Below are 16,116 nucleotides of genomic sequence, written 5' to 3' on the forward strand. Positions count from 1 at the left end.
TCGCAAAAAGAAAGTTGCCATAGCAAATTTGTGATGCACCAGTTTCTCAACACGGAAGCTGTTACCATGACGACGTGAAAAGGGCCTATTATGTTTGCCCCCCCTTGCCCCTGACCTCCCTTCCAACTGCACTAACACTTGATCTGGACTATGTTGCACATGGATTTTAATGCACTTCTTGACATTATCCTTGGACTAAATCTGACAAAGGAGTTATTTATTGCACAGGACTTAATTTTCAACACCACTTAGACACTTGAGACACTTTTAATAGTTTTATATCTTTATCTTCATAGTTTTATGTGTATTCATATTGCCTTATATCTTTCCTGTACTATCTTTTTATTACCTTTCCTGTAATGCCTTGTCATTGTTCTGCCAATTGACACCTGGATTTACGGGATCAATAAAGTGCAATCTTATCTTATCTCATCTTTATAAGTTGTTGTGAGTTCTTGAATGTGACCTGTTCATTTAAGATTGCTTTCTCTAAAGTATATTTAGGAATTAAAGTTAAATCAACTCTAAACGGTACTCATTGAGCTTGAAACTTAATTGAAGATGAGCCTCATTTCTTTACAGTAGTATTAGTGGACTGTCATTATAGGCTGATATGTGCAGTGGTTCAGCAACATAGTAGAAATACATTTTTTCTTTTTATTTATTTATTTATCTATCTAGTGGAGCTTTGCAGAGCACACATGCATTTTTTAACAACATGGAGCTTCAAATTCATACAGTCCCACACATTCACACCCTTGAGCTGTAGTGAAACAGCTGCGGGTTAAGTATCTTTCTGTAGTGCACCTAGTTGTTGAGGGAAGGGAGAGTGTTACTCATTCACTTCCCCCACTCAGATTTCTCCAGCTGATCTGGAGATTTGAACAGCCAAGTGGTTTCAAGCCCCCTTGTCTAACCTCTAGGCTACTGTCGCCCTTTTATGTATTTTACAACTTGTACTGGAACTGGTTGCGAGGATGTCATCGCTTGATTTATAACAAGGAAGTAGCTTTGCATTTTTCACATACTGAAATACTTTCTGGCAGAGATGTAGCTCATTTCCAGCCAAGAACAGGTGCCATAACAGCACTGTTTCCCCAGAATAGCCCTCCTTAAACATTTAATGCTTTTAATTTGGTTGATGGGGCTGCTTAAAGGCTCTAACAAAGTTTAAATGATCACATGGCTCCATCAGCCAAAATCAATCATTTATGTGTCACAGCATGCATTGTGCAAAGGGAAATATCAATAGCTATTCCTCTGGCTCCAGCATTTTCACATGCCCCAAGACCACAGAGCTTTCTCAGGCTTTAGGCCAGGCTTTGGTTAACCATTTAACAGTGTAGACCTATAGGTGGCTTATCCTACACAGACTGCAGTAATTGTATATAGTCTTATACAAATGGTGCAGTAAGACACTTCGCTTCTACTTTATTGCTTGTACACTGAATTTTAGGATTTAGAAGTTTAAAACAAACAAAAAACCCTGCTATTTCTAAAATCTACTGTTCCTAGTTTAATTTGATAGATTTTCGGGTATATTTGTCTTGTCTATTTTTATGTTTGTTGAGGTAACATTAAAACATTGTATATTTGATATATTGATTCCTATCTCTCTCAGGAGTAGAGCCATGGATATTGTGTTTCTGTAAACGCAGTAGATCTACATACCAGAAGACAAATGTTTTATATTAATCATTCAAGGTTTCTGGCATGGCCCACAAACAATGCTTGTGTATAAGTGTTTTGTAGATCTGATTGTGCTTATTCTTATTTCCATTCCTACAGGACGGGGCTAACAAAATGTTCTCTCAAGGAACCTCATCTGGGGGGATTTGTCTTATATATAATTTAGTACAGAACTGGACAAGTTTTACTGAATGTGAAGAGATAACAGTGGGGAGAGCTGAAAGAAGTGAAACCTCTGATCAAAATCACCAGTCATTCCTATATCATTCTCCCACTGCCGTTTCCTCAAATGAAATACATGTGACATTTTACTAGTTCTCTTTTTGGTGGAGGACCCCTGGAATCTCCTCAAGAACCCCTGAGGCACCGGACCCCACTTAGGGAACCACTAGCCCGTGTTTCAGTCTGAGAATCTGTGCAGCCGATGCAATGTGCAGTTCATGCGTCAGAGGGCGCATACACAACTTTTAGTTTAAACACACCGTATTTCCCTGAAACGAACATATTTTGTGCTTACAGCCCATTCACGAGTGCAGTAATATATTGTAAGTTTCACTTTTACATGATAAGGATCATTAGCACACATGAGCTTGTGCAATCGCCAGATCGCCGAGCGCGCGCCTTGACGTTTGCTCCTCAGAATCAGCTAGGCAGGGAGTTGGGACTGCTAAACATCGCCGTCCGAAAGGGAAACGAGGAACGCGAGAGGTAGAGAGAGGACATGAACGGAAGGGAGGCAGAAATCACAGAAAAACAGAACCAAAAACACGCGTAACCCTTTTGTTGGCGTGCGTAAAGGCGCAAAGCAACTCTAACCGGATTAGATAAATGTGAACATAGATTCTTTTTTTTTTCCCTGGACATGTTTCCGCTGCCGGAGAGAGATGTTTAGAGTGTTATGGAGAGACTGAAGGATGATCACGGCGCTGTAGAAAGGCTGGTCTGTGTGATATTTTGCTCTGGAGATTACTGGAATTGAATATACGCTTCGCGGTTAACTTCTGGGTCTACTTTGAGGACGAATAAACGAACAAATGCGGTAGGTCACTCCATGCTTAGCTGAACTACTGAACATACCAGACTCGCACCGCTGTATTTTCCACATTGTATCGTATTCGTAGGCTGTGCTGCTGAACGACGCTGAAATGTGATACAAGACACTAGTCAAGTCGATATTGGACCACGACCTGCAGCATTCAATGGTTTTATCCGTCGCTATTATGACCTTATGGTAACGTCTTTTGGATATGCCGAGGAAACTTTTTTTGAGAATGAAGAAAAGAAAATCCCCGTAGCGCACAGGCTATTTTTTCTGCTTACATCGCCGCCGTCTACTAAACGGAATATATCGGAACGAGTTTCAAAATTTCGTCTTTTACAAAACGTCAACATCCCCTTATATCCACTGCTACAAGAAGGAGAAGACAGAAGCAGAGCTGACATGAGTTGGAATGGGGATATAGTGCGGCAACCAAGCCCTTTCGTCCATAACGCGTAAAGTTGCTAAACAGCCTACTTGGTTTCCGAGCCTGGTTTTAGTGAATGATTAAGATATCCGGCACCGGGAGGGAACGGACTGCCGTGATTGCGCGCTGGGAACCGCGGTATTCAGCCCAGTGAACCAGCTAGTGAACTTAGTGTGTGTGTGAGGAAACGCTCTCAGTCAACCCAAAGCCGTTATGGAGGAGTGGAGACAATGCGGGCGGTGGTTGATAGACTGCAAGGTCCTGCCCCCGAACCACCGGGTTGTATGGCCCTCGGCGGCCGTCTTCGACTTGGCACAGGCCCTACGAGACGGGGTGCTCTTGTGCCAGATGTTGCACAATCTCTCACCGGGATCAGTGGACCTAAAGGAGATCAATTTCAGACCCCAGATGTCACAGGTGAGTCAGTGCAAACTTGAGCCCACAGAACAAGCAGATAATGAATTTGAGCTCACAGCTGTATTTATTCCGACTGAACACACGTGCTGTTTTCCATCCATCCCCTGCTTCACATTCACACCTGGGAGTGCCCACTGCAACCACAGTCTTCTATTGTTGGTCACTGACGTGTTCCAGCAGTTGGGGGGCCTTGCCTTAGTTGTTAGTTGATAGGAAAGTTAAAGTAGCCTATTTATCATTTTGACCCCCCCACCCAGATTTCCCCAGCTGGTCCAGAGACTCTCCTCAGAAACCACCCAGGTCACAGAGCCTCTTCTTGGCCACAGCCCACCACATGGCTACCATGAATTCAGCTGTGATAACTGATAATTAGGTTGTCACACAGGCGTTCACAATACATAGTGGGTGCTTTAACATGTGCAAGGCCCGTTCACCAGTTCCTCCACCACTCTTCGGTGGTGGAGGAAGTAGTCCTGTGTCAATAAGCACGTGTTACCCCTGCACACTATTGGTGGTACTAGTATGTCTATGTCTCTAACACTGGTTTCTTGTAGGCTGCTGTTGTACTCGTAGATGACAGTGTTTCATGTTATTACAAACCGTTTCAATAGTGCAGTACCACTCACCTCTCCATGCAGTTTACTACATTTGTGTGTGCTTACTGTCAGGTTATCTCTCCAGTGTGGTATATGAGATGTGTAAATGAAATTAACCGGCAGTTATTCATTGACACTGAAAGCTACAAGGTCTATACAGTTGATACAGATAAGAGGCCATTCAGTGATTTGTATTGAGCGAGTTCTTCTCCAGTCAGTTTAATGTCAAGTGGGTGGGAGAAGAGCTCGGGCAAAGGTGCAAAAAAAAAAAGAAAAAAAAGAAAAACGCTCTTCTGCTTGAGCAGGAAGGGAAAATGAAGCATTTTGAGTTCAATCATTTGCGAAGAATTCTTACTGTTTGTTTTGGGAGTACCAGATGGGTGTGGCTCGCTCCATCGTTCAATATAATAAGTGTCAGAAAGTTTTTAGACAAATAAAGGGAGAATTTTTGAAAGTCAATGTAGTCTGCTGCTTAGCGGTGATGAACAGCTTAGTTGACACCCGCCAAATTGGTAAACACCTTCCATCTGGTTGCAGCAGTTTAAATCAAAATCTGTGAATTATTTGCAGATATGATTTACCCCACATCAGGTACGAACATACAGCACAGTAGGGAGGAAAAGACAAGCTGAAGTTGCTCCTGTATTGTGGCCTGAAGTTTATGTCCTTAGCTGAGGGATTTGAGGGGAATCATCATCCCAGTATATAATTAGACTTTATCCAAACATGGGTCTATATGTTGGTAGGGTTGGGGGTATTTGTCATATGTTTCACTGTCTGTGAATGCCCCCTCCGCTTCAGTTGTCATCAAAACTGGTTTATGTTTTCAAAGCCAGTATGAGGAAGTGTTTGGTGCCATAGGAAGTTTACATGACCGCAGCAGCGGCGGAAAAGTGGGCTGTGGCATACATTTCTATTGACTTTTTATTCATCCTGATGCCTGTCCTAAAATACTTGTGAGCCACACTATTATGGTGAGATGTCTGGGAATCGGCGTGATGAATGGATCATGGTTACCCACTCCGCAGAAATAGTTTTCTTTTCTGCTTGGCTCCATTCTGTGTGCCAGTCTCGGTCGAACGCTGCCTTGTTATGTTTCATAGCATGTAAACTAGGCTTAGAAGACAAACTAGCCAGATGTTGCTGCTAAGAAATGTTCAGATGATTATTGTTATGCCCAGAGTGGTTAGAGTGGCTGTCGTGCCAGAACGATTGCCCATTGACAGCACAATTGTCTGATATTCTTGGCACACCTTCCATGACCCCTTTCTGTCATAGTTGTGTGTGTGTTTGAGTCTGTGTGTCTGTCTGTCTGTCAGCCTTCCTTTCAATCTCTCTCTGCATCTGTGTTGTTGAGTATATTATTAGGCTGCCCCTTCTTTTTTGTAGACATTCCTCGCTTCTCCTATGTGGTTTCAGTCCTTCACACTCCCTTCCTGGTTGCCATCAGTAGCCTTGACTGATTTGCTCCAGTAGCTACTGGCTTCCATGATTACAAGGAGAACGAGGTCTGGATGGCATGCTTTGATCCGCCCACTAATCCCGTGCTCCAGTCCCACTACGTGAAGCTGCAGCGGGGGTAGAGGTGGGGGAGAGGGGGTGTCCTCTGTGACAAATTGGGTTAAACAAAATCCTGGCAGCAGAACAGGGGTTTGTGATTTATGACAAGGAAAAGGTCGGAGCGCATGTGCTTTAACACTCAGAACACACTAATTCACTGGCTCAGCCAAACGAAACGGAGGTGAAGCAGGGTGATTACATTATTTGCTCTGGACAAAAGTCCTCTTCCCTCAACTGCTCCATTTGCTAGGTGATTGATAGTTTCTGAAATTGACTTCTGTCTCTGAACATGCTTTGCTATTAAAGCTTTGGTCATAAGATCCTCAAATATGTTTGGCAGTGAGAGTATGTTAAAATTGGTTGTAATGCTCTGTGACCTGGCATGGGAATGTGGCTTTTGGCGACACTGTAACATAGATGATTACATTCAGACGAAATGATGTGGTTACCCCGTTTCTAATGACACACCAGTTCTGTTCAGTTACATCTGCTGCTGTTAACACAGCAATTTGTACTGTCTAATTGCAACAATACATGCACGTTTGGCATTGACCCCTGGTTTGTATTCCAGGTCATTATCATGGTCCTGTATAGTCAGTGGCATGGCACTAACACTGCCGGGGTTAGGAGTTAGATTCCCGCTGGGGCCACCCATGCTAAAAATATTTGCACTCACGCTACTGTAAGGCACTTTGGATATATGTGTCCATTAAATGGCATATGTATTCAAACATTATTCTGTCTCCTCTCAACTGGATTTAATCTGTAGTTGTAATGCCACATGTTGAGTACATTCTCCTAACATTAACATAATGAGTCATTTAAGTGAAGACTCCACTAATCTCACTATAAAATGAATAGTTTGAGATTTTGATAGAAGGACTGATAGTATGTGAGAGCTCAACCTGAGTTTAACATGTATTTTGAGAGTGTAAATGTTTGTTTGATTGACTGTACATGTGAATACATCACAGAATCAGTTTAATCTGCTATCAAATTGAATGTACAAATCAGTGGTCTTCAGGTCAAATAAAGCGGTTTGTGACTGGAAGTTTGCTGGCTTTAGTTCCCGGACTGCTTGGGAAAATCTTGCTGGGAAAAATGAATAAGTAATGCTCTCCCCTTTCTCAAAGTGCTGCTATTGTGCCCTTGAACAAGGCACATGTAGTTCACAACTGCTGGAGTGAAGCTGCAAATTGACCAACAAGAGAAGTCTGTGGTTGTGCAGCCTAGTTCCCAGGTGTGAATATAATGTAACTGTATGAATGTGAAGCAGGGCGTTGCTGAAATAGAGCAAGCACACTCAGCAATCTCTCATTGAATAAATAAAGGCTTAAAAAAATGTGCATTCAAGCAGCATCACATTCCGCACGGTTACAGCTGAAGAGGGAAATGCAGTGAGTGCCCAGTTGTGCATTGGTCCGGTGTATAATGAGGTAGATTTATACCGCATACAGCGAGGTGCATGAAGTAAATTATGGGAACTGGAGTGTAAACATTTCTTAAGGTTGGCAAGTATTATAATCTGCAGTTACAGATATTGTATGAAGTGGAGGTTGTGCAAAAACCGCCTGGGTAATAATAAATATCATGGGAACAAATAGTTGGTTTACAGTTCTATTAGTGCAGTCCAGAGATTGTGGTTTTGTGTGTGTGTGTGTGTGGGGGGGGGCGAGTCTTCTAAGTAGCGCTTGGAGAGAAGCTGTTGAGCTGACCTTTATTAAGACCGTCAAATAAATCCCTGATTGTATTTTTAAAGGCGAGGGAGGTATTTGTCTTTACCTCAAGGTTGTGCAAGTAACTGGATGCCTAATGAGCGCTGGTGTTCGGAGATGCTTCTGAACTCAAAGTGTATGTATCCTGAATGCTGCGCCTCAGGCTGTGTCTGAAAGACAAGACTGAGGTGTGCTCTCTGAAGCCTTTTGTGTGTTGTTCTGCAGTGTTTTTTTTTTTTTCACTCAGTCTTCCTCGTTTTTTTTTTCTTCCCTGTTAGTGAGGTAGTTGTGAATGCCTTTGGGATGACTCAGGCGGATATGTATGTGTGTGTTGTGTGTGCTGCCCTGCTTTTGTTTGTGTATGTAGGTGAAGACTTGTTTGTGTATGTCTGTAAGTGTGTGTGTGTGTGTGTGTGTGTGTGTGTGTGTGTGTGTGTGTGTGTGTGTGTGTGTGTGTGTGTGTGTGTGATGTACAGTACCTGTGTTTAGACTGCACTGCTGTTGGCTAGGCCCACAGCTCTCCTGTCTCAGCTGCAGGAGAGTCTCAGCGCTCCGCAGGACTCCAGGACTCACACAGAGACTGCTGCTTCCACTCACAATAATTGAGTGTCTTCCTCTTTGTCCAGCTCCCAGCAGCAATATCGGTTACCAGCAAGTAACAGGAGATGATTTTCCTTTGTTTGGCATTAGCAAGAAAATGAGCCCAACACTGTTTTTTTTTATTCCGGTATTCATACTAGTGGTGGGTAGATTGTACCTGAAGAAAAACGTTATGTATTCTGTGTGATTTGAGTATTATTGAGGATGAATTTCATTTTGTTTTTTGTGGTACAAGGTATAGTGACCTGAGGAATTCTTTGTTTGAAAAAAATTCACATTTATTCTGGTCTTGTGAAGGTAATATTATATGTTAAAATGTCTTTTCAAAGAAGAGGTCTTTGTTTACATTTCTAGAGAGAGTGTGGAAAAGAAGACAAAATATTTTGTACCTTTTAGTATGTTTGTAACCCTGTGGATGTATGTGTGTGATGTAAAGTAGTGTCTTGTAAGCCCATATGGGCTGGGCACCTAACTGGTGCATGACACTTGACAAATAAATCTAAATCAATCAATCAGTCATACTAAATGGAAGTTGTGGTTTTGTGCAATGCCTACAGATCAAACATAATTTACAGTGGTGTAATGTAGCTGGAATGCAGGTGCACATTTTTGGCATATTAATCACTAGAAACAAGCTGTCTTGATCACAGTCATACAGCACACTTCCATTGTTCTCTGTAGCTTGTGGTTCTAACGTTGAAAGTCCCGGCTTTAGGGGCGCTCTGCAGGGTGGGAATCAGATCAAAGTAAGTGTGTGAACCGGAAAATGCAGCGGTGAATTCCAGCCCACCTACTATTTTGAAATGTCTGTGGCCTCATTTCTACTTAGTTTGTGACCGATGTGGGGAGGGGGGGGATGGTGAGTACTGTAGAAAAACCACCCCTCCTTCCCTCAGGGGTAATTTAATCTCGGTGTTTGGTCTACTGTTGACCCAGTGACCCCGCGCCTGCCGGATGCAGGTAATACTGCTAATGGAGCTCGTTACCAACACTTCCTGGGTTGCACAGCTGAGACAGAGCCGCTGGAAGCTAATGGGATTGACAAGGAGGGAATGGGTCCAGGCCAGGGATTCCCCAACCTTCCCAACCAAGCAAAGAGACCCCCATACTGAGGTCACTAAAATCTTTTTAAGCATGCGAATTGTGCATTGACATGTCTGGAGTCGGCCTATAAAGTAGGGGGCGGGGGGGTCGAAATCCCTCTTGTGTAAACTTGTCAGTCACAATGCGTAGCCAAGCAGTGTGGCTTTCACAGTGACTTCTGTGCAGTTCAGTAGCTGCTGGCTGCAGTTTTCAATTTCAAAATTAAGATAAGATATTATACACTACCAGTCAAGTTTGGACACACCTGATTGAATGTAATATGCTTTTCATTATCTTGAAGCCATTGTGATCTAAAGGCTTCTGCTTAAATGCTTGAAATGTGTTTCTTAGACAAATATAAATAGTGAAGTTGATCCTATGTATGAATTTCTTTCCGAAGCCTTTGCCTTTCCATCAAGGCAAAGGGCGGCTGCTTTAAAGAATCTAAAATATAAGATAGTTTTGAACACTTTTTTGGTCACTGCATATTTCCATTTGTGTTAATTCATAGTTTTGATGTCTTTACTATTACTCAAAAATGTGAAAAAAATAGTAAGAATAAAAAAAAATGTGTGTGTCCAACGTTTGACTGGTAGTGTAGATAGTGCAATATGACCCCACATGGGCTCCCAAATTCAACTGGATTAGCCCCCTCTCATGGGGATTTGCTTGGTCTTTTTAATGAAAACTGACATGGAAATGACTCAGATACACTTGCCAGAGGCTAGGTGGATGCTGTAAGTCCTTCTGCTATAGTAATTGTATACTACAATATTAATGTCCTCCATTCAGTGCATTTACCTGCCTTGATTATTTTCCATATACTTGCTGATGCTCTGTTTAAGGCCATGTTTGCAATAAGATGCGTACATGCTTCTTCATATCCTGTTAGCAAATATCCCTTTATTGATTAATTAACACAATATTTCATTGATCCCTATAGGGAAATTTTAATTTTCTCTTCCTCCCCTCCACATGGAGGTCAGAGTGCAGAGCCGGCTGCAGAGCAGCAGCCTGGAGCTGGTAGGGATTCAGTGTCTTGCTCAAGGACACTTCATTAGGGCGGATGTTTGCAGCTGGGGGAGTTTGAACCTGCTCCTCTGGTTGAAGGACAGTCTCCAACCGCTGCGCCCTGTGGCCCGCATATAAATATTCCCTCGGAAACAGAACGGACACAGACTGCAAAACCAACCGTGAATAGGAAAAGGGCTTTTACATGCTTTAATATCCCAGCTGTTAAAAATACAGATTATTAAAGTTTATTATAATATCGCCTACTACTGTATCATGTAATTTACACCATTCACATCACCTGCATCTCATTTGTTATGTTGATACTACTATGCCATTTTTTGTTATCACTAAAAAAGTGCACAATAAAACATAAATAATATGCTTTGGATAATATCCAGGCAGGAAATGTATAAGAAACAAAGAAGCTATACACTTAAAAAAAAAAACCCAAAAAGTTTGTTATAATCAGTGCTTTAGTACTATGAAAAAAGTAAGGTAAGGCCTATATGTCAATTTCCAGTTCACTGTATTACAATGTAAACCTTGGCTACAATAGGCTACAACAAATATTATGTTGCTGTCTTTCACATTAAACATGATTTATTTTGACAATTTACATCAATGCACAACAATACGCAGCCAAAAACTAACGAGACAAGTGACAATTAAAAAAAAAAAACTTCCAGGTTTATAAAAACTGCCAAAGTGGGTCTGGATCCCCAGTGCTTGTAGCCGAGTCTTAACCTAGGACTCAGGACTCCAGTGCTTTAGTGGAGTCCATATTGTTTTATAAACATCAGAGCAGATACATGCGGGATATGAATGTGTGAGCAGAATGGAGTTAGAATCAGATTTATGTGTCTGAAGCGGTGCTTGCATTCAGCCAAGTACAGAGAACAGTTGATAAGGAGTTTATGTCCAGATGGAACTTTTTTCCCACTATAGTCAATGAAGTCTAAATCAAAAGTTGGAACTAAAAAGTGGAGGGAGCCCCCCCCCCCCCCCCCCCCCCCACTGCGTGCCTGCTTATAGCCTAATCGGAACATGAACTTCTCCTGTCTATTATAAATGAGATATTCCATTTACATGTTCCAACCCTTAAAGCAGAATACTTGAGTATCCTGAATAATATCACAAAATTAATTAAACATTGTGGCACTGAGAGCTGTCCCTTCCTGAGAGCTGAGTTCAGAGCAGCAAGAGGTGCAGTCAGGCCTGTTTCATTCCTCGGTGTCGTTGTCGCAGAACTTGTCTGTGCAGATGTTGCGCGCGCCTCCCGCAAATGAGGAGGGATTTCTGGGAAAAGTCGGGTGGCCGACCTCACTTCCTGTCACAAAATCACAACAAACAAGCTTGGAGTGGTTTGAAGAGAGATCAGCAGAGGAGATCTGCTGCTGCTGCTGGCACCTCTATGATTTTGAAGTCTCCTTCAAAATTGTGTATGCAGAAAATCTCGTAGTGGTCAAATTAGAAATATATCATATAAAAAATACAAAAAAATCGATGCAAGTGCAGTTAAGTAAATAGATAAAAATAAATGATTCAGTAATAAAATCATTGTAAAATAGTGAAATAATGATAATATTTCAATAATGGTGACTAAATGCTATTCTTCCGCCAAGCAATATAGTTCTCCAACCAGCATGACTGGTGACTTTTGGTTGGTCCATTCATATATATATATATATATATATATATATATATATATATATGTGTAAATGAAAAGTTATGTGATCAATGGTGTGTATTTTACAATGGCTTCAAACATGACTCAGCCAATCAGAACTGAACACCAGAACTATTTATTTCATCATGTGCCTTTAAACACACTCAGTAAAACCTCAGGAACATTCAACTGTCTGTTCCCTCTTTCTTTCTTCTCGCCACATTCCTAAGGGAAATGCTGCTGCGAGTCTGAAACGTGAGCCCATGCAGTGTGTCTGTGTATGCGGTGTGTGTGTATGCGGGGGGAACTCCGAAATGAACGAATCTTTCAGGCTGTCAGGCCGGGAGAATTCAGGTGATGTCATGTAAAGGCAGCGCACAGCGTCTCTGCAAATTCAATAAAGAGCGTTTCCTCGAGTGCTGAGCTGTTTTTGTTACGGAGAGTACAATTACCTTAGCAACAACACTGTAACTTCTTACAGTACATCCAGTGGATACTAGGATCAATCTGACATTATCCAATCATTACCTGACCAAAGTGGAGGCAGCATACAAACAGCATTCTGCCACTTTTGCCGCTCCGCCAGAAAGACAGACAGAGAGATCATGGAGCCTTATGGATGCCGTCTGATTTCTAAAGAGGCTCCATCTGTACAGTGGTTGTTGGGGGTGATTAGCATGGGCATGCTGGGGAATGAAGCCTGACTCTTTTTGGAGCCAGCCATGCTCTGCTGGGCGCCGTCATTCCACAGAGAAAATGAGAAAGAGGAGGCTATGGTCCTGTCTCTGAGGAGGCGAGCCAAACAGATGGCAGCATCTCCCCCCCTGCAGTTTCCTCTCGCACTCGCCTACTGAAAAAAACATATTTCTCTTGTTTACTGTTTTGTTTTTTGGGATTCTCTCTGGCTCTTTCGTTTTTTGGGGAAATCAGTAATCGGCTTTCTTCTCAGGTCTTGACTGGCATCCGTCTTCTTCAGCCACGACAGTCAATAATGACACTTACCCGATTACATCAACGCCTGTCATGTTGAGCGGTTGTCAGAACGGTATTGTTGCTGGGAGTCTAATTTGGGTTGTTGTGGTGGTAGACTGATTGTGGCTGTTTCCTGCGGTCGGGGACAGATTAGGATCTGGATTGTGCTCCGGGGAGAGGCACAGAGCAGTTCCCCCCCCCCCGAACACCTCCACTCCCAGCTGCACACAAACACACACACACACACACACACACACACACACACATAACTAATACACTAGCAGCCTCTTGCTGGGGGAAAGATAAGCAGCTTCATATTTTCTCTATCTCTTTGCCAAAGGAAACATATTATTCACTCCTGTGACGCACTGCCTGGTGGCAACTAAAAAAACACTGAGTATAGGAGTGTTTATGTGCTGCACTAGCCATGGATTTTTTGCAGGCCTTGCCATAGCAGCGCCACAAGAAGCGCCGATATCCCATTACTGACGCGTATTGATCATATCATATAATTGGCTGCGGAATAGGAAGGGCACAAAGGTAGGGTTACAACATTAGACACAATCCCGTAAAAGGCCAGTGCTTATTGATCTTTTCCACGGCTCGCTCTCTTGTTAATCATGCAAACAAAGTGGAACAGCGTGTTGTGGGTAACAGAGGGCGGAAGGGATCACTTCCTCCTGCTCCACCTTTAGCTCAGTGTGTGCTGCCTTGTGATTCGTAGATTAAACTCTTCCCAGTTATAGGCTCGGTATATTTATTGCAATCTCACTCAAACACATCTTCAATCAATATTATATTCACACGCGTTACGTTATTTTATTTCAGCCATAGCATGTTGTGCTTTATACACTGTGTGACCTCTGGCCCGTGAATTTCATTTCGGTGTGTGATTGAATCCAGTTATATCCATTGAATTCTGTAGCTGTAGTCCCTGTGTGGTTATGTACAGTTACACTTAGATTTAAAGGCATACTGAGCAGGATCTTCCCCCTTGATATAGCAAACTCATCCAAAAATGATCATACTCAATCATCACTTATGGCCCATTGGTAGTCTGTGACAGCATCTGCTTTCTGCTTGGATTCTCTTATTTCTGAATGTTCGGGACGTTTCTGGGCGTCAACATTTTAGCAGTGGGTGTGTCCGCCTGCAACCAAAACCACTGCTGAATCCTTTTATATCTAAAAGCCACGCTGGCTACGGTAGCGGTTCGAACTGTGTTCTGGTCAGAGCTAGTGTGTGTTGTGAGCTGGCAGCTAGCTTGTTAGTGTAGCTTTGTTGTAGCAGAAAAGCTGATAGCTAAGCTCACAGGCAGCTGCCTTTCCAACAGAAAACAGACCAAATCTGCACCGCTCTTCATCCCCATCCTCTCCTTCAATACTCACCAAAAGGTGGAAGCCAACCCCAGATTCATTCTCGTTTAGGATCGAGCCTTGTCTGCTTGTGTTTCACCTCACTGCACTTGCATTTTGTATCATTATGGTAACCGTGTTCAGGGGGTGTGCGCTTTGTGTGTTGTTAAGCTAGTGAAACTTGAAAGTTGTGTTTGCAAACCACAACCGGTAAAATCCTACTCAGCATGCGAAATCCCCACATAACATTTATCTGAGGTCTCATCATAAGTAAAGAAATTATGATAATCATAATGTTATCCTTTATTCATTGATGTAGGGAAATTTTCTTTCCACCCTCACCCCCCCCCCACAGAGAGGTCAGAGGTCAGAGGTCAGATACAGAGCAGTGTCCGTGGAGCTGGTGGGGATTCAGTGTCTTGCTCAAGGACACTTCAGCAGGGCAGATGCTTACCAACAGGGACTGACCCAAAGTCGTGCAGTTGAAGGTCTCTCTAACCATTACGCTCTCCTGTTTCCCACAGAACAAAACCACGTAGTTAGCGGTGCTTTGGTAGAAATGAATCTGTATTCTGGAGGGTGCAGAAAAAACCCCTGATACCACTCGCCCCCAGAGGCCTTAAAATTCTACGTCTAACTTTTTCTCATTATTGTATCTCTGAAATAAGTTCCCATCCTGCATGCTAATGAAATCTAATTGTCACAGTTAACAAAGGCCATGTCAGCTCGACTTCATGCTTTTATTTCATCTGCTTTGGCAGTTAGGTGGCTGACTTTGCCAAGAAATCTCACAAAATCCTTTCTGGTGGACAGGAAAGTCTAACGCATAAAAAGCTGTAGGAAGGAAAATAATGAAACAGGCCAATAGGAAACACTTGATCGCAGCTATAGAAAGCGTTGTTGATGATTGCTATCAGTAATTTTGGCAAGCGTTATACTACAACTGTGCCAGTGCTGCTCCACTGGAACAGTTTTTCAGCTTTAAATGTATACTCGTGTTATGTTTATGTTTAGTCTGCTGTCACACAGCATGTCCAGTCTGCACTGCATGTGAGGTCCTGGTATCTTTCTTCATGGACTGAGTGTGTCAGCCCTGCATTGTGTAACTGTCTTGCAATGAGTCAGCACCAATGGACTAGTTCAAATTTCATGTGCACCCCTTGTACTTGGTTACTTACAATGATTCTGAACAGAAGAAGCTTAAATTTGGTGATGTTTACACCTCATTTCAGTGTTTCCAGATATGAGTCAGTCAAGTCTACTTTGCACATTTCAGATGACCTGACATTGACCTGACATTTATTATACGCATGAGAGCAAGCAGGCAAATTGGCATGAGTTCTTAAGGTTTTGTGGCTGAATTTCATTTTTTGAAAGTTGCAATCTGTTGTCGATCGTAGTCTTTTTTAGGGGTGGGCCCACTGATTGGGAAAAACGAGTATCCAGTGCGGATATTGTGTTTTTTCCAAGTACTATTGTCATCCACTTATTTTGGGCTTACATCTGTGATCAGAGAAATTACATGTTTTCATTTGTTGTCCTGGGTACCTCTGCTGTTTGACATATAAAATTAGTGTGGAAAAAAATCCAAGATAGAAAGCAGAATGTGAATGGATCAAGAATAGCTTGATTCAACGATGATGTTTTGTCATGTTTTGCACTGACGTTAATGATGTAGCGAATCATTAAGCTAGTTGTACTGCTGCTGCTGTTGCTGAATTGGATGAAGTAGCTTATGTAGCCATTTAGCTACAATATTAATTATTAGGCAGTCATATGTCGTGAACTTCACTGTAACTCCTGTGGGTAAATGCAACGGTTTCTGATCTCCCATCCTCTTCAGTGCATTGATCCATGCAGTGCTTTTCATCGTCCTTAGTGAATGTAAGCCTTTCTATTTTTGAGAATGTGTTACCCTAACCCAGTCCTTAGAGAACATCCGACCACACAACAACACAAGCCAAAGGCTTTTTATCCATGATC

General features: G+C 42.5%; 1 protein-coding gene across 1 annotated transcript in view; it reads left to right on the forward strand.

The window, feature by feature from the left end:
* Positions 1–2,393: 2,393 nt before the first annotated feature.
* LOC139643973 (guanine nucleotide exchange factor VAV2-like) overlaps positions 2,394–16,116 on the forward strand; it is a gene marked incomplete at its 3' end in the record, with an annotated part of 169,420 nt that continues 155,697 nt past the window's right edge. Inside the window, exon 1 of the mRNA XM_071519303.1 lies at positions 2,394–3,572. Within this exon, the coding sequence (XP_071375404.1) occupies positions 3,369–3,572 (204 nt within the window). The remainder of the gene's footprint in view (positions 3,573–16,116) is intronic.

The sequence above is a fragment of the Centroberyx affinis genome, unplaced genomic scaffold, assembly GCF_046629955.1.
Source record: "Centroberyx affinis isolate AG114_WGS23_722 - 3 ecotype Tasmania unplaced genomic scaffold, CSIRO-AGI_Caff_v1 ptg000684l_1, whole genome shotgun sequence".
In the NCBI taxonomy this organism is placed as follows: Eukaryota; Metazoa; Chordata; class Actinopteri; order Beryciformes; family Berycidae; genus Centroberyx; species Centroberyx affinis.